At 38.5% G+C, this 26,437-nt stretch overlaps 1 protein-coding gene across 4 annotated transcripts in view; it reads right to left on the bottom strand.

Moving 5' to 3' along the window:
- elmo2 (engulfment and cell motility 2) overlaps nt 1-22,491 on the bottom strand; it is a 49,403-nt gene extending 26,912 nt beyond the window's left edge. For 2 of the 4 annotated variants that reach the window (XM_038298124.1, XM_038298122.1), the window contains exons 1-9: nt 22,342-22,491; nt 15,591-15,719; nt 14,059-14,099; nt 11,363-11,435; nt 11,227-11,277; nt 9,682-9,851; nt 9,480-9,579; nt 8,074-8,219; nt 573-651 (exon numbers count right to left, since the gene is read on the bottom strand). In XM_038298124.1, coding sequence (XP_038154052.1) covers nt 573-651; nt 8,074-8,219; nt 9,480-9,579; nt 9,682-9,851; nt 11,227-11,277; nt 11,363-11,435; nt 14,059-14,099; nt 15,591-15,668 — 738 coding nt within the window. In that variant the 5' untranslated portion in view covers nt 15,669-15,719; nt 22,342-22,491. Of the gene's footprint in view, nt 1-572; nt 652-8,067; nt 8,220-9,479; nt 9,580-9,681; nt 9,852-11,226; nt 11,278-11,362; nt 11,436-14,058; nt 14,100-15,590; nt 15,720-22,341 lie in introns of all 4 variants that reach the window. The other 2 variants (XM_038298123.1, XM_038298121.1) reach the window with 1 other exon arrangement.
- Nucleotides 22,492-26,437: the final 3,946 nt, after the last annotated feature.

Here is a 26,437-nt window from a genome sequence, read left to right on the forward strand (position 1 = left end):
CTGCAGTGTGAACATAGCCATACCTATGAATAATTTAAGCGAGGTATCCAAGTAGACATATTTTTGCATTGTTGGAGAAAGCTGGAGTACCCGGAGGGAACCCACCAATGAACAGGGATAGCTTGCAAACTCCATGGAGACAGATTTAACCTTCATAAATTACCAATATAAAAATTAAGCAAAACATTTCAATTGTCTTTCTTTAACCAAAATCAGTTAGTATATATGAAACAGATTTGCTTCCTTTACTTATGCATCTATATGACTTATAAAATATATGGTGAAGTAAATATAAATATAATTTTATTCCTTTCAGATTATTTGGAATTTTTAATGTTTCGCTCTATATTTGGGCAACTTATTTAAATATATACTTTAATTTAGATGTAGGTGTTGGTACTACCTAATGAAGGAGCTACTACCAAACTAAAAGTCTGTTGGTTTGATGATCTGAAATCAGTGAAAGTGATGTACGTGTAGGCGACTGTTTTGGGATGAAGAATGATGACATAACTATGGTGTGCAGTTAGAGTCGGCCATTTTTTTTCTAAAGGGCCCAGTAGTTCACTTGCCTGCCGTCTGTCCTCTGGTGCTTTCAGGAAAAGGGCGTTGATGAGCGCGATGGCGTAGGTCTGTATTTCCTGATTTGACCTGAGGAAATGTCCAGGAGCGCAACAACCAGTTAGAAGCATCGAGCTCCACAAGCATACAGGATCTTCAAAGTATAGGCTAGCATCTACGCTGTCTACAAAACAATAATTAGAGACCGATGGAAGCCCTTTAAAGCAAAGAGTTTGTTTAAATAGCAATTAAAACCAAAGCATGCAAAATAAACAGCAGTGAAAGGCGCTATAAGCATCACCGCAATTGTGACATGAAGCCACACAATTAGACAGACAGGTGGAAAAGGTTTTTAGTGTTCGCTAGGAGCGTAACGGTACAACTACTACAGCGCAGTATGAATCATTAAGTGGTAGGGAGACAAATACAAAATAATGGTTTGGAAGGAAGGATCCAGATCTAGACAATACTGTGGATTTCATATAAAAAATCCGATTAACAGAGTTTTTTCTCCCTTTAGTTCATGAAAACAATGACGAATTACAAAAAAGCTTCTGGGAAACAACTTGAATTTCAAGTTAAACTAAATAAAAGCTGTAGGACAGGCTTGTAAACATGGGAAATATATCAAATAAAAAGTTTGAAGCTAACAGTGTGAGACAATGAGCTACTTAATCAGCACTGAGTTTACATGAAAAACAAAAGGGGATGTCAATTTGAACTACGGAAGCCTAAGATGGTCCTAAAAGTTAAAACTTTAAGAACAGCAAATTCCATATAACAACATATTTGGTGAATCGCTCAGACCTAGTATGGAGGAAATTTTATTCTATTATTGATACAAGATAAGAACATGTTTTGTAAATGGAAATTTAAAAAAAGAAGAAAAATGTTTGAGGATTGATATTTGTTTATTTTTTTTTTATATTATATATATATATATATATATATATATATATATATATATATATATATATATATATATATATATATATAAAATGTTTAAGGATTGATATTTGTTTTTTTTTTAGATTTTATATATATATATATATATATATATGTTCCCTTATTTTCAAAATGAGTTTTGGGAACTACATGTTTTTCGAACTGCGTTTTGCAGATCATATTTGTCTCTCCTCTGTTTGGTTTAGGAAGGAGGGGGAAGATGCAGTTCGTTTGGTCGTTACGTCATTATATTGGTCAATGTGCACAGAGAGCGTTTATTTGTATTGAGCTTAAAGTGAAGAGAATGTCATCTCTGAATATCTATTTAAAAACAATACAATATTGTAAAACTTATTCTGAAGAAAGGAAAGTTTAAGTACAAAACTAAAATATAATATTGGTAGAAATAAAATCTAAAAAAACTGAAATTTTAATAAACACAATAAAAAAAAAAGGTATTAAGAAAGTTACAATCAAGTTATTATTTTAATTCATATTTTACTTTTCAAAGTTTCATCTTTTGATTGCATATTTTTCAAATTTAAATTTACAAAATATGTTGGGGCGTTAATATGGCATCCAACCTGGATGGAAGTGGAACATAAATTCACAACAATACCCTAGGAGCACTGTAGTTAGAAGGTTATGCACAGCAAACCAGGATTTGGTTATTTCTATATTTACTTTAAAATTCTTAATCAGGATCAGATTAGATTCTGACTGTATTGTGAAATAAACCCTTAGTGTTTGTTTTTTTTATTTGGACCAGACTATTTGGTCACAGCCTGATGATTTTACTGGATTGTGTTGATTTAGTTGATTTGATGAAGCATTTTTTTATAGTTGAATAAAAATTGGAACCATTTATTTCCTTATAAAAGAAAGAAATTGTAAATAAAATTAATTGGGTTTATTTAAATTAAAATAAGTCTTGCCCTGAAAGCTATGAATCAAAAACAAAATTAATAAAAGTGTGTTAAAGATAATTTAAGCTTGAATTCATGCAAAAAACACAGAACTGAATGATGCAGATTTGTTCAGACCCCAGTGGTGTTTCCTTTGGGCCTTAGATAATACCTACTGTAATGTAATGACAAGTCTCTAACTGGACGTTGCAAAGCATGCATGGTAATGTGGGAATTAGTGGGTGAAAATGGCTTAGATGATCTAACATGTTGACCCAGGTTGCCATGTTTCTCTCTCTCCAAACTTGCAAACAGTGATCCCTCAAAAACCAGTTAGCAAACAGCAGACTGAAAAGAAAAAGATCTGATTCAATAGCTCAAAGCAGGTGGTCATTACTTTCATTTTACTGTTGAAAGGCGTGGCGTGTACAGCAGTTTTTATTCTCGGTTAAAGCAACGCTGTATCTTTTACCCGGCTATTAGCTGGATTTTGAATATGTTAAGCAATTTATCGAGTCAGTGATGCTCTGTGTGAGCCTCTCCTTTTAACTCAAGAAAGTCATGTAACCCAGAGCACCGCTTTATGGCAGTCTGCGCTAACCTGAAAATAAGTAGTGCTTAGGCAACAAAACAGACAGGGAACTTTTCCACTGTCTGCCATTTTGATTGAAAAGGTCAAACTAAATTTACCCTGTTGTTTAATAAAAAATAATACTAACGATAACAATAATTATGTTAATATTCCCGAAGCGCCGGCCTGGGATTGGCCTGCTGGCCTGCGTCTCTTTTATTTTATTTTTTTTTAAGTCTGCCGGTGCAGCAGTGGTGCGCCTGTCAGAGAGAGAGACAGACCAGGCCACTTTGGCCAGTAGAATTTGAGGAGGGACACAGACAGCAGCAATTTTTCGTACCATGAGAACCCCTCTCAGTCATAAGTTCTGATGATGATCCAAAAGGGGAATGTACAATAACTGAAATAAAAAAGATTTTACTTAATGTTTTAATTTGAACATTAAATTTTTATAAATTTCCATCTCTAATAAAAAAAAACAACATTAGTATGTTGCCTAGAAGTTAATAAGGAATCGAAATAAATACAAAATAAAATCATATTATAAACCAGTATTTATAAAACTGGAGTTCATCTGAGTTGCTCCCTTATAACCATTTTTAAACTTGGTGAATTGGGAACAAAATGCAGAACAGAAATTATAGTCAGACTGACTATAATTAGCTGAAAGTGAACTCAAACTTATAATAAAAACTTACTTTTTGGTTGATAAAAGCTTTTTTTAATTTTTCAGTTGGGTCATCAGAAAGCAAAACAAATCCCAGTCCTATTTTATTTTATGTCAGTCAGTCATGTAACCAGAGTGGCCTGGTTACATGACTGACTCCTGGCCTGAAAAATCTCCCAGTCCGGCCCTGCTCCTGCTCCATATGGACCTGAATTGTGCATCTGCTTGTGCATAGTTAAATGTCAGATTTCTGCAGATCAAGTAACTCTTTATTGGAATGAGTAAGTTAGTATATTCTGACTTAACCATAGAGAAATGCTTTATAAACACCTAAATTAACTAAAAATGAAAAACAAATATCAGTTTTATATTCTAATACTTGCTCTTTTTACCACTAAAATGCTGAAAGAGCAGATTGCAGGTTGGAGCCTCACTTTTATCAAGGATTCCTCACAGTGGAAAATATGCGAGGCATTGGTTTTAGAACCAAAATGTATTTATAAATGAACAGTTTCAGCTTTCTGGGTCGTTTTTGTGAAAAAATGTTACTTCCATACTAAAACTTAGATATGGAAACTTAGATATGGAAAACTTAGCTTTACAGCAATAAATGATGGATAGCAATGCTAATTCAGATGACGAAGAGACATTAAAGGTGTGCAACTAAACTTATGATGGAGCACAACCCTATAATTATGAGCTTGCTGCAAAGTGGGGGGGTAATGGCCAAAGGAGACAGCTTGTGTTGTGGTGTGAGAGCAATCAGTGGAGTATTTATGAACTCTGCTTTAGTTCAGTCCAGCAGCCTCCTGCTGTTTTTCTGGACCACAGACGTCATTCTGAGAGGTTTTGAGCAGCGATCTGTTTAGAGCTTGACAACAGATCACAATTCAAATCTCTGGTGGTAATCAGTGAGAAAAATCAGCCATCTTCCCTTTGTTTAAAGTTTCTCCAGCGTTCCTGTTGATCCCAAACAAGTGCCAATGGAATCTCCTGTTTACTGTTAGATTTGCATCGGGACTGGAGCAGCGGCGGTGTCTCAGTCCCTCTAAGGAAACAAGTTTCATTCGTTTCAGCATCTTTTAGCAGACACTCTGCTTAAAGATGTTTACGATCAATAAATCTAATAACAAGTCCACTCAACCTGGTAACTCCCTACTCTCCACACAAAGTGCGGAGTAATTCAGTGTTTGACTCCCCTACATCACGTCAAATCACACAACTTGTTTAAAAAAGCTGTTTTTAGAGACACAGCCAAGAAATGAAGAAGTCAGTTTTATTGATAAATTAACCTCGTTATGGTGACCAAAACACTTTAAATCCTAGATAAAGTTTTTAAATATGATCCATTAGAGCAGTGATTCTTGTACCCTACTCATACCCCTAGTGGTGTGCGAAAGCATTGCAAGGGGTGCATTAAAAATATTTGATCTCTTAGGTAGTAAAATAAAATAGGGCTGGGATCTGTTAAACAAGCTTTTAGCAACCAAAAAGTACGTTTTTCTTTGAGTTCACCTGCAGCTGTGACACACATGCAAACCAAGCAGAGGAACAGACTGGATGTAGAGAACAGTCTGTGATCAGCTGGTTTCACACTGAGCTATAAGAGCTACTCAAAGAAGCTCAGCAGTCTTGATGAAAACAAAGTAAAACTAATTAAGTCAGTGAGACTACAATAAGTAATATATAAATATAATAATATAAGTTTAAATGTGATTATTTATCTTTTAAAATCTATTTATTATTTTCTAAAAAAAATAATAATAAATAAATAAAAAACACAGGTTTATATGATTTTATTTTTTATTTAGCTTGATTCCTCACTAACTTCGATCATACTTATTTTTTTCATTTTTTTTATTAGAGATGGAAAGCATAAAATGCCTAAGAAATAAATGCTCAAATTTGTGAAATAGTTTTTATTTTATAATTAGTTATTTTAAGTTCCATTCAGCAATACTTTTGAATGAGGGAGGCATTCATGTGCGTTCTCATGTGCTTGTGTATAACGTCATAAGCCTCAGCCCTAGTACTGTTTCAATTCACAAGAACAAAAGACTGAGGTAGGTCAAAGTCTCCAGATGTGTTTCCTGCACCTCCATCTTTACCCAGGATGCATCAGAGCAGAGTTGTCCGTTCTTGAGGTTGACAGCTGTCCCAGCATTCCAATGGAGTGCTAACAGAGCTCAGAGTATTAAGTTAAAAGTTCTCTTTTCTGTTGCCGTCGTTCTAAAAAAGTACATTTTAAAGGTACACTATGCAACCGGTTTTGATTTTCCAGCAAGGCTCCCCCCAGAGGGCGAAAGTAAAAGTGCACTGTCGTAAATATGCACAGCTGTTCTCCTGGTTTCTTTGTCAAGCCAGGCGCGGTTGTTTTGAGCTTAGCAGACAGGCGAACGCAACGAATGCACACACTGGACGCAGCTGGCGCGACAGAAGCAGCGAGTTTACATGCAAAGTCAATGGTTGACGCGCGTCAAGGCGCAGCAAAAGGTCCAACGGCGCGTTTTGAGCAGCAGGCGCAGCGCGTCTGAGCAGCTGAAGCAGCGCGTCAAGGCGCAGCAAAAGGTCCCGCAGCGCGTCTGAGCAGCTGAAGCAGCGCGTCGGGCGCGTTTAATGCTACGTTCGCTTTTATTATCCTGCTGCCTGCAGTTTGGATTATTTAGATGAAAAACACCTACCAGCTGCCGCGGTGAACCGCGAGGAGGCGACCCGGCCAGAGGCTGCTGGTGAAGGGATTCCTACCTTCGGTGCACCGCTGGTATGTGGGGGTCTTAGCGGCTCCGACAGAAAAAATATTGGAAGGCAGGATAATAATCTGAATGAACTGATTGCACTGATTACGTTTTCAGGTGTATTTTCTCACTTAAAAACATATTAAAACTACTTTATTCCCACTGATCACAACAAATATAGCTGCAAGGCAGAGAAAGGATAGTGAAGCTCCGCCCAACGTGCATCAGACACACTTTTGCACCGCGCAGCCAGAGCAGCAAAGCTGCTTCAGCCGCGCGTCAGAACTAACTGGTACAAGCAGCAAAAATGAAGCAGCAGACACGATTTTGCTGCGTCCGATGTGAACGTAGCATAACTGCACAAAGATTGCCACTGTGCTAGCAACGAGCATGCTTTTAACTGGGGGCGTGTAGCAGTTCTCGCCGTAAAGCAAGACTGACTCTCACGAGACTTCTGAGCCTGTGGGTGCGGGTCGGTGCTCCTGCAATTGCAAGTGCGGTATTTCCCCCACAGACCACCAGGGCGGCCGAGAAAACCTTTGTTCAACCTGAAATGACTCATTTAATCATCCAAAACGTTATGGAACACATTAATTAACTGAAAAATGTTGCATAGTATGCCTTTAAGATCATTCAAGGTGAGAACATTATACTTTTGAGTGTCACAATATGGCCCATTTACCGAATTTAATGTGTAATTTTTTTTTTTTTTATTTACAACGTTGAGAGGAGCGCGGCAACCGGTGGAACCCCAATGGTTACAGCAACCGTGGCTAACATTAGCCCGTCTGCAGCAGCCCGCTCTCTGCATAGCCGTGTGTGAAGGACCGCTGGCTATGATGGAGATTTTGGGGTTTTATTCGGCAAAACGTTAATTTGATTTGTGTTTATCTGACTGTGTTAATTATTATTCTTCCACCAAATGAAAAAAATAGGAATTTATTATTATTTAGAGACTATTAATAACATAATTATCACCATATTTATGCTGAATGCTCCCGTTCTCCCCAAGTCCACACTTTCCTGTGTACTTCTCAAAAACATCCTTGGCGAGGACACGAGTATTGCGTTCTTGTGAATTGAGAAACGGCCTTAGTTTGCATTTTATCAAAAATTAAATGTCCAATTTGCTATTTGATATTCAGCAGCAAATCCTAGACAGCCTGGCGGCTTCAGAGAGCTTTCACGGGGCAGTCCCAGAATCCTGATGACCTGACGGCACAGATTTAAGGTGGACTTTCTTGTTCAACATCATGTTAAAAAAAATTTTTTTCAACTTATTAGAGCAAATAAAGCCAAACCCCTTTTTAAAGGGAAAGATGAGAGCAAATCAACAACAGATTGCAGATCATCCAGAGCATCTTACTTCTGAATACATGTTGAGGTGTTAAACATGTTTTTTCCAGCAGTGACCACCTGTCACTGATGTAGATTTCATGGGAGACATCTCTGTTCTCTGCTAATAGTGTGCCAAAAGATGACGTGCCATTCCACTCCCAGCGTTGACCAAACCTAAAGTTGACTTTACAGTTCTTCATCTCTTTCTCCACTTATTGTTTGGAGCTGTCTGCGCATGGCTAATCCTACATTGGTTTTATCACAGAAACTTTTCACACAACATTTTCCCTTCTTCCCCCCCGACAGCAGAGTGCATGAAGCCCCTGTGCATGTGTGTGTGCTCACACTTGCAGGTGCCCGATGAGCTGTCCCACGGTGATCTCTTGGGCCACCCGGTGGTACAGACTGTGGCTGTTCAGGACCATGCTCTCCAGGATTGCCAAGGAGCGCTGCAGGATGGACACATCTACCATGGGCTGGTTCACATAGCCTGCGATCTGATGAGAGAAAGGAAAACTTTATTAAGAAATCATTTAAGTAAGTCTCAAGACTCACCCTGCAGGGAGGAAAACTTTTAAGGTACACACTCAAGCAGCTATACCAATTACAGTTACTAGGCAACGTCTCCCACAGGTTTCCAGTCTGCGAGCCAAAAAGGAAGGTCAAAGAATTCAACGAAACAACAGGAATAACTGACCCTGAAGTTCCAGATTATTTAATTGAAGTAAAGTCGTAGGGAAACGGCTGTTCCAACCGTTGCATTTCTGAATTCTCCCGAATGGTGCACGACTTTACACGAGTAAATAAAGTCAATGTGATTGGTTGTTTATCAAAGGGGGCGGGATTGTTGTGGCGAAAGGTTCGCAAGCAAGTTTGGTTGTGGCCGGTTTGTCGGAAACATCTTGCTAACCAGTTAGCAACTTATTGCTAGTACGTTTTCAATGTGTAATTCCATTGGGACCAAGTAGCACTAAATTGGTGACTTAGAAACGACACTGTCAAGGAACGCTATGGACAGAGGAAACATGCAAGAGGAGGAGAGTTTAGTGTCGGAGGTCGTGGATGAGTCTCCTCCGTCACACGAAAGGAAATGATTCTTATTTCAACTGTTGCGTATATTAGCTGCAATATCTGAATCAAGACGCTATGACCTAAAATATTTGATTGACAGATGACCGTTGATATATAATTGGCCGAATTTAGGAGTTCAGGCTGACAAATAACTAACTGGCCTGCAGAAGATAAGGAATAATAAAAACACAGATTTTAAGACAGGATTCTTTTTAGAATAGATCATTTCTACATTTTGGGATAATATTGTCTGATAAAAAGTACATTTATATGCATGTTTAAGCCAGAATGATTTGACATTCAAATATGATTTCCCTACGACTTTAAATTCAATTAAGTTTATTCATATAGCGCCAATTCACAACACATCATTTTAAGGCACTTTACTGTACAATTCATCCGGATCATTGATTCAAAGTTTTCTATCTAAGGAAAACCAGTTGATTCCACCGACTCATTGACTCGAATGCAATCCCTCACACTAAGCATGCTTGTAGTGACAGTGGAGAGGAAAAACTCCCTTTGAACAGGAAGAAACCTCCAGCAGAACCAGGCTCAGTGTGAGCGGCCATCTGCTGAGGCCGCTCACACTGAGGCACTGAGGCATCTGCTGAGGCAACTGTAAACCTGTAAATGGTACATAAAGTTTGTGTAAAATGATCACGAGCTTTTAATGGGGGAAGCACCTGTTTGATGAAGGACAGCGAGATAAGATCCCAGGACACGATGCCGTGATCCATCAACTCCAGGAAAGCGGTGAGAGTGAAGGCCAACATCTCCCCGAAACTTAAAGGAGAAAAAAGAGTTAGCCTGGACATTTTTAAAAGGTCTGACTTTAAAAAAAATCCAATACGCAAAAGAATCAACAAATTATGCCTTATTGCTTACTGAGTGCCACTCTCTACCAGCCGAGCCAGCGTTCCTATGCCCTCCATATTGATGAACTCTGCTGCGAAAGTGGGATCTGCAGACAGCTTTGCGAGCTCCTTTAAAGCCTCGAGGCGAGCGTCTATACCATGTGACTGAATCCTCTCCAAGAGTTGTCTGGCAGCACGAGCCTGTTAAAGCCAAGGAGTTAACATCACTGTTAACATGAAAATGTTCAGTAAACGCTCAATTGGGAATCCTGAGGCAGACAGAGACTGATGACTATATTGCGATATCCATAATTATTGGCGCATCTAGTTGCAGATATTTTTAATAGCATTACAATAACTACTTGTTATGGAAATTCTGTGAAAACAATAACCCAACTTGATACGATAAGTTTAAAAAAAACATGTTCCTCTTAAAATGACAGTTGTTTTAACCCCTTTATTAAACACTTAAAGGAATAGTACACCCAAAACGTGATTAGCCTTCATTTTCTACTCACCCCCATGCTGAACAACACTCTGGAGTACTTTTTTGATATCTCAAATGCATCTGGAGATCTGGGAGGCTTCTTGCTGTCTGCTGACATTCAAATAATGGAGGTCTATGGCGCCCGAGGCAGAAAGGTCCATAAAAGTCCACAAAAAACGTGTCAATATTCCTCCATACTGCTCGTCCAATGTATTCCAAGTGTCCTGAGTGGGTAGCGTCCAGAATTTACTCGAAACGAAGTCATTTAGAATGTTTTTAGAGCATAAACAGTAGTATATAGGATTTCCTGAAAGTGTGCGCCTGCGCGTTCACGACGCTACGGAAGCCGGCAGACCAAACCAGATGAAAGTGCGCATTCAGCGTCTGCTCTGCCGATAATGCAAGCGTAGAAGAAGAAATGTGCTGTTTACCTGTGCAAAGAAAGAAACAACGAAAGAAAAATGTCTGAGGACTTCAGTGTTGAGGAAGAGCATGAGTTCTTTGCCGAGCTGAATGCGCACTTTCATCCGGTTTGGTCTGCCGCGGTTTCCGTAGCGTCGTGAACTTGCAGACGCGCGCTTTCAGGAAATCCTATACACTACTGTTTATGCTCTAAAAACATTGTAAATGACTTCGTTTCGAGTAAATCCTGGATGCTACCCACTCAGGACACTTGGAATACATTGGACGAGCAGTATGGAGGAATATTGACACATTTTTTGTGGACTTTTATGGACCTTTCTGTCTCGGGCACCATAGACCTCCATTATTTGAATGTCAGCAGACAGCAAGAAGCCTCCCGGATCTCCAGATGCATTTGAGATATCAAAAAAGTACTCCAGAGTGTTGTTCAGCATGGGGGTGAGTAGAAAATGAAGGCTAATCATGTTTTGGGTGTACTATTCCTTTAAGTACTTACCAAATTGAGATAATTACATCAACTGCTGCCAAATACAAAAAAGTAAATAACATTTTGTTATGTGGCAAACAAATGCTTTCCAAAGGTTCCTAGGTCTGCACTGATTGTGTTATTCTAAGTGTTGCGTAGATGCCATTTTTTGGCACGGATACCGATACCGGATAACTTACTGGGGAAATTGCTAATCGAAGGATTGTCCCGTTCTTAATGTCACCGCGGCTCTGAAAAAAGAATAAAGGGCAGCTTAGGGTCAGCATCGCTTCGCTATGTCTTTGGCAGAGCCTGGGAAATAAAACAGAATCAAACCTGCTCCGTGATATACAGCTGAGGACCATCAGCATAACGCAGAGCGAACTGCTCGGAGCCCGACAGAGACCACCTGAGGGCCAAAACAGGGAGGACATGTTTAAACAAAGAGATATTGATTCTCAAAAATAAAAAACATTTACAAGTAAAAAAACGTGGGAATGATACAGAGCGCCAGCGAGTAAGAACAAAAGGTTGCCTAAGTCAGGTCTTTCCCTCCAACAAATGTATTTACACAAGAGGCACACAGCAAATATGAAGAGGAGGTTTTCAGTGGGAGTCCGCAGCAGAAGCTGACACTGTGGGTAGAAACAGGCATTTTTCAGAGAGGCTAGTGGTGTGAAACGTCCAATTATCACTATCAGAGCAAAAACTCTGAAACTAAGAATGATGGATCAAAAAATAAGCTTATAATGTAGTCAACAGAACAGCCAGTCAAATCTAAATCTAACTAGATAAAGAGGCATCGTTTTCCTGTTTGGATGCTTTTTACCTCTGAATATGCAGATAAAGAGAGTCTTTAAAGAACGACTGACCCCTAAATCCACTTTTTTTTTGCTGACAAACTGTAAACAAATGTCTCATAGTGCTTTCTACATGAAAGTTTTCTTCATGTCAGTTGAAAACCTGCTTTTGTCTCTAAAATCGTCTGATTGGCGCCGTCCTCAGGTTTAAAACTGGTCACTACGTGGAAGCTAAAATGATGTCATTCGGCCATGCTGAGATAAAGTACGCTTTCAGCATAAACCAAGCTTTAGTCGGATTTCCATAAATGACTTCTTTTGGGAAGTTGAAGGCAGGATTAGGCTAGGAAACCATGATCCATCTCATACGAGCTACTCAATCTATCATCTGTAATGAGATGAGAAGCAGGTGGGAGGCCCCAAGTGGGCTAATCTGACCCTAAGACTGATGCTACGTTCACACCGCGAGCAGCAGGAGAACCAAAAATGCGCTGCTGCTTCAATTTTGATGTTTGTACAAATTTAGTTCTGAAGCATCTTTGCTGCTCTAGCTGCGTGGTTGAAAAGTGGGTCCGATGCGCATTGGGCGAAGCTACCCTATCCTTTCTTTGCCTGTAACAATGGCAGCTATATTTGCTGGAATCAGTGTGTAAAAAGTAGTTTTAATATGTTTTTAAGTGAGAAAGTCCACCTGAAAACTTCATCTGTGCAGTCAGTTCATCCAGATTACCATCCTGCCTTCAAATATTATTTCGCTGTCGGAGCCGCTCAGACTCCAGTACACCGGCAGGGCGCTGTCACTAGTAATCCAGTTTAACAGCAGCCTCTGGCCCAGTCGCCTCTTCGCATTTTGACTACTGTTCACGGCGGCTAGAAGTAGGTGTTAGTGTTTTTCACGTACGTAATCCAAACTGCGGGCACCAGAATAATAGAAGCAAACATGTTTTGCCAGCAGATTTTGACGTTTTAAGTTAACTTAGGTGTTAATAAACTGTTACAGAGGAGTGATCATAGCGATCTGCATCAGCAGTGCTGTGTCCGTCTCCCAGCCAGCTCCCAGATCAGCTTCTCTGATTGGTTGATGTAGTCCGTCGAGCAGTAAAATTCTATTTTTGCAACTCCAGCAGAAGCTGCAATAGCAGCTCGGATGCTAAGAAGCTCATGACGTGCTGCTCCTGCTGCTCAAAATACGCTGCGGGACCTTTTGCTGCACCAAGATGCGCGTCAACCATTGACTTCGCTTATAAACTAGCTGCTTCTGCTGCCTCTGCTGCTTTAGGTGTGAACGTAGCATAACAGTGTAAACTTTGCATGATAATAGCAAAAAATACACATAAAAATGCTATTTTAAAAGAAAGCTATAAAACAAATCCTGTTTTGGGTTGCAGAGGAGAGAAAGGGCAGAGAAAGCGACCCCCTCTCCCTCCCCCAAATTTCCCATCAAGATGACCTTCAAAATAAAGGCCACTAGTGCACAAAAACAAAAAGTCCTGACAAGGTTTGCCAAAATACACGCTGGGGTTTTAGAAAAAAATAGCTAAAAGAATCTTCTCTGACCAAAAATGTTATTTATGCTTGAAAAAAGCCATCGTTTACACGTCACCCTGAACACACCATCTCCACAGGGAAGCATGGCGGTGGCAGCATCATGCTCTGGAGATTTATTTCATCAGCTTGGACAGGAAGACTGTCAGCCCTGATGGGTAGACTGATGATGCATTTGATGAAAATACAAGAATAATCAAAGTATCATTTTTCTCTGAATTGATAATTATGATCGACTTTATGTTGATCTGAGATATAATTGATATATAATCTTAAAAAAAAATAAAAAATCTGTGTAAATCAGAGAGATTTTTTTTCTTCAACAATAAATGTTTCAAATACAAAAAAAACACACATTCAAACTAACTGTTGTTATTTAGAAGAGAAGTTTGCCCAAACTAATAGTCAGGGCTTTTGGCCTTTTTTTCCCTGCAAAGAAAAGTGGATCTCAAGCCACTTTTAGCATTACATTGACCATCATTTTTAGTTAGCATGACGAAAACAGCTTTAGCAAAAAGCTACAGTAGATTGTACAAAGTAAAAGAAAACCCAACAATTTGTTGGTTTCCCCGATCTAATTGGGAAAATGTCAGCACTGATCCATTTTTTTTTGTTTATCTTAAAGTTACAGAGGAATTTAATCTAAAGTAATGTACAATAAAAGAAACAACAGGATATACTCCTTACCCATCACATACTTCCCGTATTATGGAGGATAGGGGCCTCTTCTGCAAAAACAAGACAAGAATATCAAAATCCAGACAGCAAATGCCTGAAACAGAAGAATCTGTCCGAGACCCAAAAACTTCTTCCAATTAAATGTGAAACAGAGACACATTTTTTTCACATTTAGAAACTGTGTTTTTGCAGTCAAATTTGCTCCATAAATCTTTTGGTAACTTAAATGTGTAATTTGCATTTGGATTCTTCCTTTTTGCTATTAAAATAATAGAACTGGCCTTTAAAATAATAGAACGAGGCCTTTTATTATGTAGGGAATATTGTTAGTTGATATTTTTTGTTTGTTTGTTTGTTTTTCATTTTCTGAAATTGTATTATTTCAGACTGAATTTTAGCATTTGCATTCTCTTCAAATTACGTTTCACTGATCCCATTCTCTACCCCCCCTCCCCCCAATCAACCTGTTAAAAACAAAATTAGGGAATGCAATTTGTAAAACTGAATCTGAAAAACAGAACTATATTAAGGTAGAGTTGTTTCTTTATTATTCAATAAAAAAAAGGTTGCTTCAGTCAAGAAATATATTTTCAATTAGAAACACCTTTACTTCAATGAAAAAAGGTATTTGAATGCAAAGATATAGTCGAGAATCAACAAATACATTTGAACACTGCTTTTCTTTGATTGAAACGTTTTTTTTAATTGAAGTGAAGGTATTTTAATTAAAATATCATTTTTGATTGAAGCAACCTTTTTTTAAAGCTACAGTGTGTAACTTTTAGCGACATCTAGCGGTCAGACTGCAGCAATATGAACATCTCCCCCCCACCGCTTCTCCCCCCCAACAGTACGGCGAGCGTTACAGGACAAAATGTCTTCCACGACGTCCGCATCACCTACCTTCTCAAGTGATGAGGTTTGTTTACATAGATAATTTTACTTTCGAGCGTAATGGGCGATCTCGCAACCGCTAGTTTGTTGGCTCTGCGCTGCCGTAGCGCAAAGATGTCTGCCTCCATGGCTGCGAGACCCGCTCCTATGTAATTATAAATAACGAATTCTAAGGCAACGCAAATATTAAGGTTAAGAGGCTGAGCTCGTAGATGATGATAAATAACATAGTTATGTATAATATATTACATTTCTGACTGTATATCCCTGTAATTATTACACACTGTAGCTTTAAATTGAATAATAAAGAAAAAATCTACCTTCATATAACTAAAAAAATTTCTAAATAACAAAAAATAATAAAAATAGTTTTAATAAAATCAGTAAAAAAAAATGGCAAGTTACTTTCATAACCTTTTTTCTTACTAAGAAGTTTAGCAGTTCCGCAGCAAATATCGTAACTTTATAATTTTAGGTTCAAGAACAGATGGAAATATGAGTCAAACTGAACACAGAGAGAAATCTAATCCGACACAAACGACGCAACAAAATGCAATTGAGGGCCAAAACATTTTTTTTTTATGATTTATCCCCTTTAAATACCTAAAATAAAACTCCATATGCAGATGTTTCTCTCTAATACCGACCTGGTCCATCTCTATTAGCTGAGCATTAGCACCGGGCCACTCAATCGCAACCTTCACGATGTCTGCTGGTGGCGGCATAGCTGTCTGCTCTGGTCATTCCACCCTACAGGAAAAAAGAAAAAAGAACCTCTGTTGATCGGAACCAACAGAGATTTGAAGATAATTAGCAGCAGTTTATAAATGACTCAGTAAACAGAGACATGCAGATAAAGTTCTCACTGATTAATATCTTCTATTCACCCAATAATATACTAACTATTCATTTTAGCCTAAATACTGGATATATAGAAACTAGTGTTGCGCCGATGCCATTTTTTTGGCCCCGATACTTGGCTGCGCAGTATTGGCCGATACCGATACCATCTGTTTCAAATAGATGTGTGTATATATGAAGAACTGCAAACTACTTTGATGTAAAATAATTGCCATCATGGCAGGTCATGGGTGAGTCTCCTCCTTCGTCCATTTTATTATTTAGAAAAGGAAAGCGGGGACGAAGATGTTGTGGAAGAGGACACCAGGGCGGCAGAAGCTTGGTTTGGTGTAGAAGGCTTCCAGCCGTACATGTTTGAGCCCTTGCCTCGCAACGCTGCCAGTTCTGTTAGCTCTACGCCTGCTGAAGACACAGACGTCCATCCCCGTGAACACTGGGACGGAACTCAATGGGAAAGGATATTATTCTTATTTCAGCCGTTGCGTATATTAGCTGCATCTTATGAATCAAGCTGCTATGACCAGAAAAAATTTAATTGACAGATGACCGTTGATATATGATTGGCTTAATTTAGGTGTTCAGGCTGACGTATAACTAACTGGCCTGCAGAAGATAACGGGAAAAAAAACACAGATTTTAAGACAGGATTTTTTTTTTATGCTGAACCTATACACTACCTATACACTACTGTTTATGCTCTAAAAACATTCTAAATGACTTCGTTTCGAGTAAATTATGGACGCTACCCACTCAGGACACTTGGAATACATTGGACGAGCAGTATGGAGGAATATTGACACGTTTTTTGTGGACTTTTATGGACCTTTCTGCCTCGGGCGCCATAGACCTCCATTATTTGAATGTCAGCAGACAGCAAGAAGCCTCCCAGATCTCCAGATGCATTTGAGATATCAAAAAAGTGCTCCAGAGTGTTGTTCAGCATGGGGGTGAGTAGAAAATGAAGGCTAATCATGTTTTGGGTGTACTATTTCTTTAAAGAAGACTTTTTATGAAATTAAACCAGGTGAAACTAAAACTTTTCCACTTCAGACGTTCTGGATAGAGGATATTGACAGATGAAAATGTTTTTGTTATTTTAAATGAAAAATATTAATATTTTTTTTCACAATCTTGGTATAATTACTGCTCAAGGTGGCTTGCCATGTCAGCTAAAACCACGTTTTAGAGTCCAGTTAAAGATGAATCGATTACTAAATCAGTTGATGATTATTTCAATAATCAATTAATCACGATTAATTGTTTCATCACTAAATAGAAGTAAACCGTTTCCAGCTGTAAAATTTAATTACAGCTAACTAAAAACTGTTTTCCAATCTGCCACACACTTTTGTGACAAAAGAGAAAAAAGCACATCAGGCCACAAATACGAAGCTTCTATCTATCCTGACGTACTGAGAGAGAAGGTCAGCACAGAAAATGGAAGATGACAGGCTCGTTGGATGATTTGAAAACTATGAAAAGAGAGAAGAAAACATCTGTTCCCTAAACCAGCTCTGCTGATTTAATAGAAAACTATTTTCGTGGCTTTCAGCTCCTCGTTTGATGAGAAATGTCATCGCTGCTGGATTAAAACAAACAAAAAAAAGATAATTCCCTTCTCCAGATATTTCTCAGTGATGCAGTATGACTGAGCACTGCACCACCAGCCTGGTCTGTGCTATAAATATCCTTACCTGATGGTTTCCACTGAATGAACTGACTGAGGAGTTTCTCTTATGATTCATTTGGAAATAAAGAAAAAAATGACTTTACTCTTTTGTGAATCCAGCGTTATTACCAGCATAATGAAAAACATCCTGGGAAGTTGGGATAATAAATGCAAGCCGTCAAGATGTGAATAATAAGAACGCTTGAATGCTTTGATCTGCATATCTCCGAGCCATGGGACTGCTGAAGTGTTTTCTGTCACAACAAAGCTTAACAAATGAACACAGGGTGATATGCAGCACAACTGCTTTAAATCATAGCAGCAGATTCAAAAATCTCACTTAAATTCAGATTACAATCCCACATTCAACTGCATCAATGGCATCAATTTCGTATTCTAAAACACCAAATATTCATTAATGTCAAAATACAAGTGCAAGATGACATTTACTGTACTTTGAAAATTACATAAAATCTCTAAGCCTAAATATAACCTTGGTGACAGATGCAGCTTACTAGTCTGGGGACTCAAGAAATCTGTGAAAAAAACCCACATATGAACTAAAACTTCCCAGTTTGGCCTTTTTAAACTGAGCGATTTTAGCAAGGCTTTAGGATTATTCTATAACACAGTGAATCTAACAGCCTTTAGTACAATATAGGATCTGATAATGCGGCATAGAAACATATGTCTGAATTAGTAACTTAAAGGAAAAGTCCGGTCATATTCAGAATTCAAACTTCTGAAAGTATTTTAAATATGAAATTATTACATACTGTTCAATAAAAGTGTTTTTAATTAAAGGAAAATTCCGGTTTTTAACACTTTTAGCCCATTTTCTGTAGTGTCCAGGATGAAATCGAATGATCGACACCCAAAATTTTGACAATTGGTCCTGTCTCTGCTATTTGGCTCATGCAGAATCCCCCCCTGGCTGCTTCAGAATGGCTTCCATAGTGCATGTCCGATAATGTCCTTAAAACAACCTTAAACGTTCTTTTTTTAAAATATGCTACTCACCGGGTCGTCAGCGCTGTTCAATGACGTTCCAAAAAAAGTTTCGTAAAGAAAAAACGTTCCTGTAGTGTTTTATTTAGCATTTTGTAAATCCCATTGAGTTCTGTTGGAATAGTCAATATCCCTCCGCCACCGGAAACGGAAATGGGGCCTGTTTACGCTTAGTTGTAGTCTTTTCGCTTCACTCTGTGTACTCTGACGTCGAGGTGCTAACGTCTCTGTTAAACACTTTAAAAAACTCTGAAAATGGAATACGAAAGGTGGATTCTTGAGGAGGACATATTGGACTTTGAGTTTGGCGGTAGAGGATACCGTCGCCAACTAGTGGTCTGGAGTGTGCAACGCTTCAGATTCGAACGGGAAGCGGAAGTTTATAAGCGGTTGTGATGTATCGGAAAAAATAGTTCTGGGATTTACAAAATGCTAAATAAAACAAGACAGGAACGGTTTTTCTTCACAAAACTTTTTTTGGAACGTCATTGAACAGCGCTGACGACCAGGTGAGTAGCATATTTTAAAAAAAGAACGTTTAAGGTTGTTTTAAGGACATTATCGGACATGCACTATGGAAGCCATTCTGAAGCAGCCAGGGGGGGATTCTGCATGAGCCAAATAGCAGAGACAGGACCAATTGTCAAAATTTTGGTGTCGATCATTCGATTTCATCCTGGACACTACAGAAAATGGGCTAAAAGTGTTAAAAACCGGAATTTTCCTTTAACAGTAGTTTTCATTTGAATGTTCTTTACTGGAGGCATCAATGTTTGTCAAAGAAACACTACTGGCACCTACTGGTTTGTGACGTCACGGTGCGGTATCGGCTGTTGATCAAGTCCCAGTGCTGCATCTGGTGTTTGTCACAACGCGCTATTATCCAAGTCATCCTGAAAACATTCCCTTGACACTCATTACTATACTAAACCCAAAGCAAAGGTTTTTCTAGTCTCTACAGTCTAATTTCAAGAGGAGGCTCTGTGGAGGATTCACTGGAACTTACAGTTGCTTTTTATTGCCAGTTTATTTAATTTATATCAGTTGGTTTTCAGTCATGCTGAACTGTTGTTTTACCACAAGGCATTGCAGGACAGTTGGGCTCTATTAAGCAGCTGCCTCCATTGTCAACATCTAGCTTTTTCCTAGTTTTTGGTTGTACCACCGGATGGCGCCACATCTGTCGGCTCATTGCACCTGGTGCTGGGATTCTAATTAGGCTCAAAAAAGGACAATAAAAACACAGTTTTAGTTAAGTCACTTGGTGCACATAACCTTATTTCATCAAGATCAAATGTTTTTTATTCTTTTTTGTACAGACATATGAGTTGACCTTCAGCAACAAAATATGGATGGGATCCTATGTTTCAGCTTTAACCACTTTTTACACATTTGCTTCCACTTTATGACATAATATGCCTTCACTGGCTCTGGGGGTGGGGGGGTGTGCATACTAATTGCTTTAACAAATCGAAAATAAATAATTTTCAAAATGCTGCTGATCATTTTTGACACTGAAGACGAGAAGCACTCTTTCTTTAAATGTATTTTTTTCTATTTTAAAACCATGTTTTTTCTTTTTTCTATTTTTTTATGTCTGTTTTTAAAAGAAAACTCAAGTGACCAAAAGATGAGCATCAAACAACAGATGGAGGGGGCGTCACTCCCCGATCCATACTGCTCATGCTCGAACAGAATAATAAGATCCTAGTCACTGAAAATGATGTAATAACGGTTTTGAAAATACTTATTTATATACTTAAAACACTAAAGAAGGCTAAACTACATCATATAGAAAATGTTGAAGACTTTTCTGGAAGAAATTGATACTCTGAAAGCAGTCACAGTAACATTCGAAAGGCTATTTATGCGTTTTTTGATGTATTGCTTCTTTTTTTTTCGTTTTTACAATATGCAATATTTACACAAATAAAATATATTTCAAAAGGAACCCCCCGCCCCTGAAAAAGAATAAAAAACGATGAAAAATGAAGTACTGGCTACCCTGGAAGCTGTTCAGGCATGTGCGGAACAGAGCGTGCTCCCAAGACGGATCGGGTAGTGACAGGGGGATCTGCAGAAGCGTTCTTTGGTGCATCTAGGATCCAATAGTTTTTGCTGAATAAGTTCTCCAGCTCTGCAAGAGCTTGATGCATGGGGTGGGAGATATCATCCAACACTGATGTCATTTACCTTACAGTGGGTCTGTCTCCCACCACCTGCACACTTTCAGGGGACAGAGCATGGCTTCCTAATGAGCTTATCCAACTGCTTCCTCTCTGCTGCAAATAAGCTGCTCCAACATGCCACGCCATAAATGGGGGCTGAAGCCACCAGAGTAAAGAGTCTTCAGGAGTGTTAACTCCGTTCTGTATGTATGTTATATTGGAAAATACACTTTGATGCTTTGAGAAACACAGATTTCTTCATTTTTATCCTTTTGTTGATATTTTTTCAGATTGATGTCATGATGTCAGACAGATTATAATAACCTAATTAGTGGCTTTATAAGGCTTATGCAGTAATGAAACTATAAGCATGGCTGGTTAAACAAGTAAATATGGCTGATCACAGTTAATTCCTTTAGTTTCAGTCATCTTTTCATAGAGAGAATAATTGGGATTGATTTATTTTCTAATAAACACAATTATAATTTCAAAACAACCTTTTTATTTGAATTGTAGCTCATATTGAGTTTTGTTTGATGATCTGAAATTTCTTAGAATCTACAGAGAAAAACTGGGTGAATTTATAGGCGAGTAAATACAACAGCTATGTTATTGTTTACTGCCATGAAGATAAAAATCCACAAAGTCAAGACATTTTTTATTATTTATTATTGAAAAAGCTACAAAATTATAAATAAATATGAAAAAAAAAATTAAAATAAAATTTAAAAAATTCATTAAATTATTCTTTTTTAAATTAAGTAAGGAATCTGCTTTCCAATCCCTGATCAGTCACAACTAATAATTCAGAACCGCCGCCATGTTTGTTTTCTTTTCCCTGCTAATTTGGCAGCACGCGCCGTCTCGGTATCTTAGCAACAGTCGCCCAGGAGCTCCGGACTAAGGAGGAAATCTGAACAGTGCGGCCTCAACTCAGAGGACCCGCTCTCTGTCCCCCACCAGCTGCTTTTCACGGCGGCCCGGATGTTTCTGTCGCCATTTTAGCAGTCCTTTAACAAGAAATGTGGTTGAGGGGAGCAGAGGGTCCCCTCAGAGCTTCAGGTCAATCTGCGGGGGTGAATTTGTAAACTTAGAGAAGTTAAACGCGTAGCAGCTGCGCCCCCTCTGGCCAAAATGTTTTCTACAAGATCACTACTCTTAAGAGGTAGATTGAGTTTATTATCCACTTACTATAATAATGGTGAATCGAAAGCTGCTGTAGTCAACAAATTCCTCGTCCTAAATCTCCAAACTCCCTCAATTGAAAGTGGCATTCAAAGGAAATATTTTAGCTTTGCTTAGAAATCCTGCTGTGACAAAGTTCTGGGAATAGCCTATCTGGCGCTGATTACAGGTGATCTAACCGGACGGACTGGATCGATGAGCCGCTAAGAGCCACAGCCTGGTGAAGCACAGCTTTACTTGTGCTCTATAGTGAAATTAATTACATTTCTCTTCGCTGTGGAGGATTCAGACTCAGATACTGGCTCTATCTGTGGGAAACTGATGCTGCCGATCATCATTATTCCTGAAAAGGAGGCTCGTGTTTCTACAGTCATCCATTTTAGCCTGTCGGCTCCTCCATTGCTGACAAGATGCAGCTCTGTCACGGATGCAGATCATCCCTCTCTCTCCCTCTGGGTTTAATCAAACCGAACAAACGGGCTAATTTCATTCATCCGTGCTACTCACCCCGTGTCCGGGCCATCTATGGTCCCGCTGTTATTCCCTCCGTCCCCAGCGAGACTTGTGAAAAGGAGACACGATTCCAAGCCTTGTGGGCGGGACACGATGAGAATGTCACCGTCTGGAAATGAGGCAGACCCTCTCAGGTCTACATCTTTCCCTTCGAAGAGAGGCTCCTAGTCACACAGCTGTAAGGAAGAGGATTAGGGCCACTGCGGAAATAAAAAAGTTAACTGATTTTTAAATAGTATTTCAGTTTAACGTGGGACAAAAAAGTCATAATTCTGAGATATAAGTCAGAATTCTGAATAATATCTCAGAATTATGACTTTTTTCTCAGAATTATGACTTTTTTCTTAGAATTCTGATTTTAATCTCAGAATTATGACTATAATCTCAGAATGCTGACTTTTTTCTCAGGATTCTGACTTTAATCTCAGAATTCTGAGAAAATGACGTCATTAGACGACATTTTTTACATGCCTGAGGGGTCCCCAGTGATGCTATTTCATTAATGGAAGAGCAGAGGGGGATTAAAACAAGAGAACTAATCTCTAAAATAGACATGTCTAGTCAGAATTCTGAGATTCTGAGAAAAAGTCAGAATTCTAAGATTAAAGTCAGATTTCTGACTTTTTTCCCATATCAAAATGAAATAAAATGTAAAAATCGGTTAACTTTTGGTTTGTTTCTTTCAGTGGCCCTAATCCTCTTCCATAGAGCTGAGGGGCTTCAGAATGGGATTTATTGTTGCAAGCAAAGAGCACAAGCTTAAGGGAAAAAAAAAAATTGTGCACATTAAACCTTAAAAAATACATTCAGTAATTATAGGATTTCAAAAAAGTTTTATTCAAAAAAACATTTTGTAAGTAACCTTTATTTATACAGATTGATTAGTTTTCACATTTTATTTATTCAAAAAGTTGTTTTACAGGTTTTAAATTTTTAAATTGAAATTTTACAGATTTTATCATTTTATCTGTTTCAAATTCAGTTTCTAAATTTTTAATTTTAATTATTTTCAAATTGCATTATGCTGGGGAAGGTTCTCAGTCATACAGGTCATAGTCATTCTAAAAAAAGAAAATAAAAAATCCACTGGACTTTGTTTCCGAGTGAAGATGATTCGCTTCCCATCCGGGAAGCTTTTTCAATTCAAAATGTCAGATATAAATTCAATTCAATTCAATTCAGTTTATTTATATAGCGCCAAATTCACAACACATGTCATCTCAAGGCACTTTACAGTTCAACCAGATCATACAGTCAAATTGATACAAAGTTTTCTATCTAAGGAAAACCAGTTGATTGCATTGACTCATTGACTCAAATACAATCCCCCACACTAAGCATGCTTGTAGCGACAGTGGAGAGGAAAAACTCCCTTTTAACAGGAAGAAACCTCCAGCAGAACCAGGCTCAGTGTGAGCGGCCATCTGCTGAGGCCGACTGGGGTTCAAGGAGACAGAAGCAGAGATACAAAAAGCAGCTGTAAAAGGCGGCCCCGTCCAGGAAACACACAGCCAGGCAGACGAGCTCCAAGGCAGCTCCCATGCCAGAGGACGAAGAGAGCACATCCACTCAGTCACGGTCAGAGAAACAGGACCACACTGGAAAACAGGCCGATCTCCAACATCTATTAACAAGGGTGTTGATAGAAGCAGCACAGCTGATGTTTTTTTTCCAGGATGACGTCACAGCCAAACAGGAACAGACGAGGCAAAGCTACTCTGAGGAAAAGCAGAGAGAGCAGAAGGTTAGAGATTGAACTAACAGATTCTGCAGAATAGGAGAACAGAGAGAGAATGAAGCAGAATGATGAAATGGGGGTCCCTATGTCCTCCAAAAGTCTAAGCCTATAGCAGCATAACTATAGAGATAGCTCAGGATAACCTGAGCCACCCTAACTATAAGCTTTATCAAAAATGAAAGTTTTAAGCCTAGCCTTAAAAGTAGACAGGGTGTCTGCCTCACGGACTAAAACTGGTAGTTGGTTCCACAGGAGAGGAGCCTGATAACTAAAAGATCTGCCTCCCATTCTACTTTTAGAAATTCTAGGAACCACTAGTAAACCTGCAGATTGAGAGCGAAGTGCTCTGTTAGGAACATAAGGAACAATCAGATCTCTGATATAAGATGGAGCTTGGCCATTTAAGGCTTTATATGTGAGAAGGAGGATTTTAAATTCTATTCTTGATTTAACAGGAAGCCAATGAAGAGAAGCCAGGATAGGAGAGATATGATCTCTCTTTTTTATTTTCATTAGAACTCTGGCTGCAGCATTTTGGATCAGCTGAAGGCTTTTAACTACAGTTTGTGGACTTCCTGATAGTAAAGAATTACAATAGTCCAGCCTTGAAGTAACAAATGCATGGACTAGTTTCTCAGCATCACCCCTGGACAGGATATTTCTAATTTTTGCAATGTTCCTCAGATGAAAGAAGGAAATTCTAGAAACCTCTTTGATATGGGATTTAAATGACAGGTCCTGATCAAAAATAACACCAAGATTTTTTACTTTATTATCTGAAATCAGTTTAATCCCATCCAAATGAAGTGACTGGCTAATCAGTTTCTTTTTCAGAGACTCTGGTCCAAAGACTATAACTTCTGTTTTGTCTGCATTCAGAAGCAGAAAGTTAAGAGTCATCCAGGTTTTTATGTCTTCAAGACATGCCTGTAATCTATGTAATGGGTTAGCTTCATCTGGATTTATAGACAGATATAGCTGGGTATCATCAGCATAACAGTGGAAATTAATCCCATGCTGTCTAATAATTCTACCAATTGGGAGCATGTATAAAGTAAAGAGAATTGGTCCTAGCACGGATCCCTGTGGTACTCCACAGGTAACCTTTGAGCGTGTTGAAGATCTATCATTAACATGAACAAACTGAATTCGATCAGATAGATAAGATTTAAACCAGTCTAGTGCTGTTCCTTTAATTCCAACAAAATATTCAAGTCTTTCTAAAAGAATATTATGGTCAACTGTATCAAATGCAGCACTAAGATCCAACAGGACGAGCACAGATACAAGTCCATTATCTGAGGCCATGAGAATATCATTAGTGACTTTCACCAGAGCTGTTTCAGTGCTATGATGAGCTCTAAAGCCAGACTGAAACTCTTCAAAAAGTTCATTATGGTGGAAGTGATCGCAAACTTGTTTGGCAACTACTTTCTCAAGAATTTTGGATAAGAAAGGAAGATTGGATATAGGTCTATAATTGACCAAGTCATCTGGGTCAAGAGACGGTTTCTTAAGCAGAGGTTTAATTACAGCAATCTTAAAAGCTTTAGGTACATATCCCTGTAACAGAGATAGATTAATCACATCTAAAATGGAGGAGGAGATCAAAGGGAATACCTCCTTAAATAACCTGGTTGGAACTGGATCTAACATACAAGTTGAAGGCTTAGATGAAGACAATAATTTTGCTAATTCAGAGAGTTCAACTGGATCAAAGCAGTCTAAACCCGGTTCAGATTCCATGACTACCTCAGGTACAATCGCGGATAGAGGAGTGCTTATGATCTTATTTTTAATAAGATCAATCTTATTTATAAAGAATCCCATAAAATCATTGCTGCTAAGAGCAGGTGGAATGGACGGTTCAACAGAGCTATGGCTCTGGGTGAGTTTGGCAACTGTATTAAAAAGAAATCTAGGATTATTCTTATTCTCCTCTATTAATGAGGAGAAGTATGCTGCTCTTGCTTTACAAAGGGTCCTCTTATACAGCAGTAAACCATTTTTCCAGACTAGGAAGGACTCTCGCAGGCCTGTGGAGCGATATTTTCTCTCCAGTTTCCTAGCATTTTGCTTCAAAGTACGCAGCTCTGCATTAAACCAAGGAGCAGATATAAAGACCTAAAGTACAACTTGGCACGTGAATGTGTTTATTAATGGAAGATAGAATTTCTTAAGTACATTCCATTTACCATATAACTATTGCCATTGCAAAACAATTTTTCTTTAAGGAATTTATTTTCTTTCCTTTTTAAAACAACTGCTAATTAATAACAATTTAAAGCCAATATCTCCCAATTTTCTTTGTAGTAGGGCCAGAAGTTTCTTTTCTTTTTTCTTCCTGCAATT

This window comes from Cyprinodon tularosa, unplaced genomic scaffold (assembly GCF_016077235.1).
Source record: "Cyprinodon tularosa strain WSP-4 unplaced genomic scaffold, ASM1607723v1 ctg40, whole genome shotgun sequence".
NCBI lineage: Eukaryota > Metazoa > Chordata > Actinopteri > Cyprinodontiformes > Cyprinodontidae > Cyprinodon > Cyprinodon tularosa.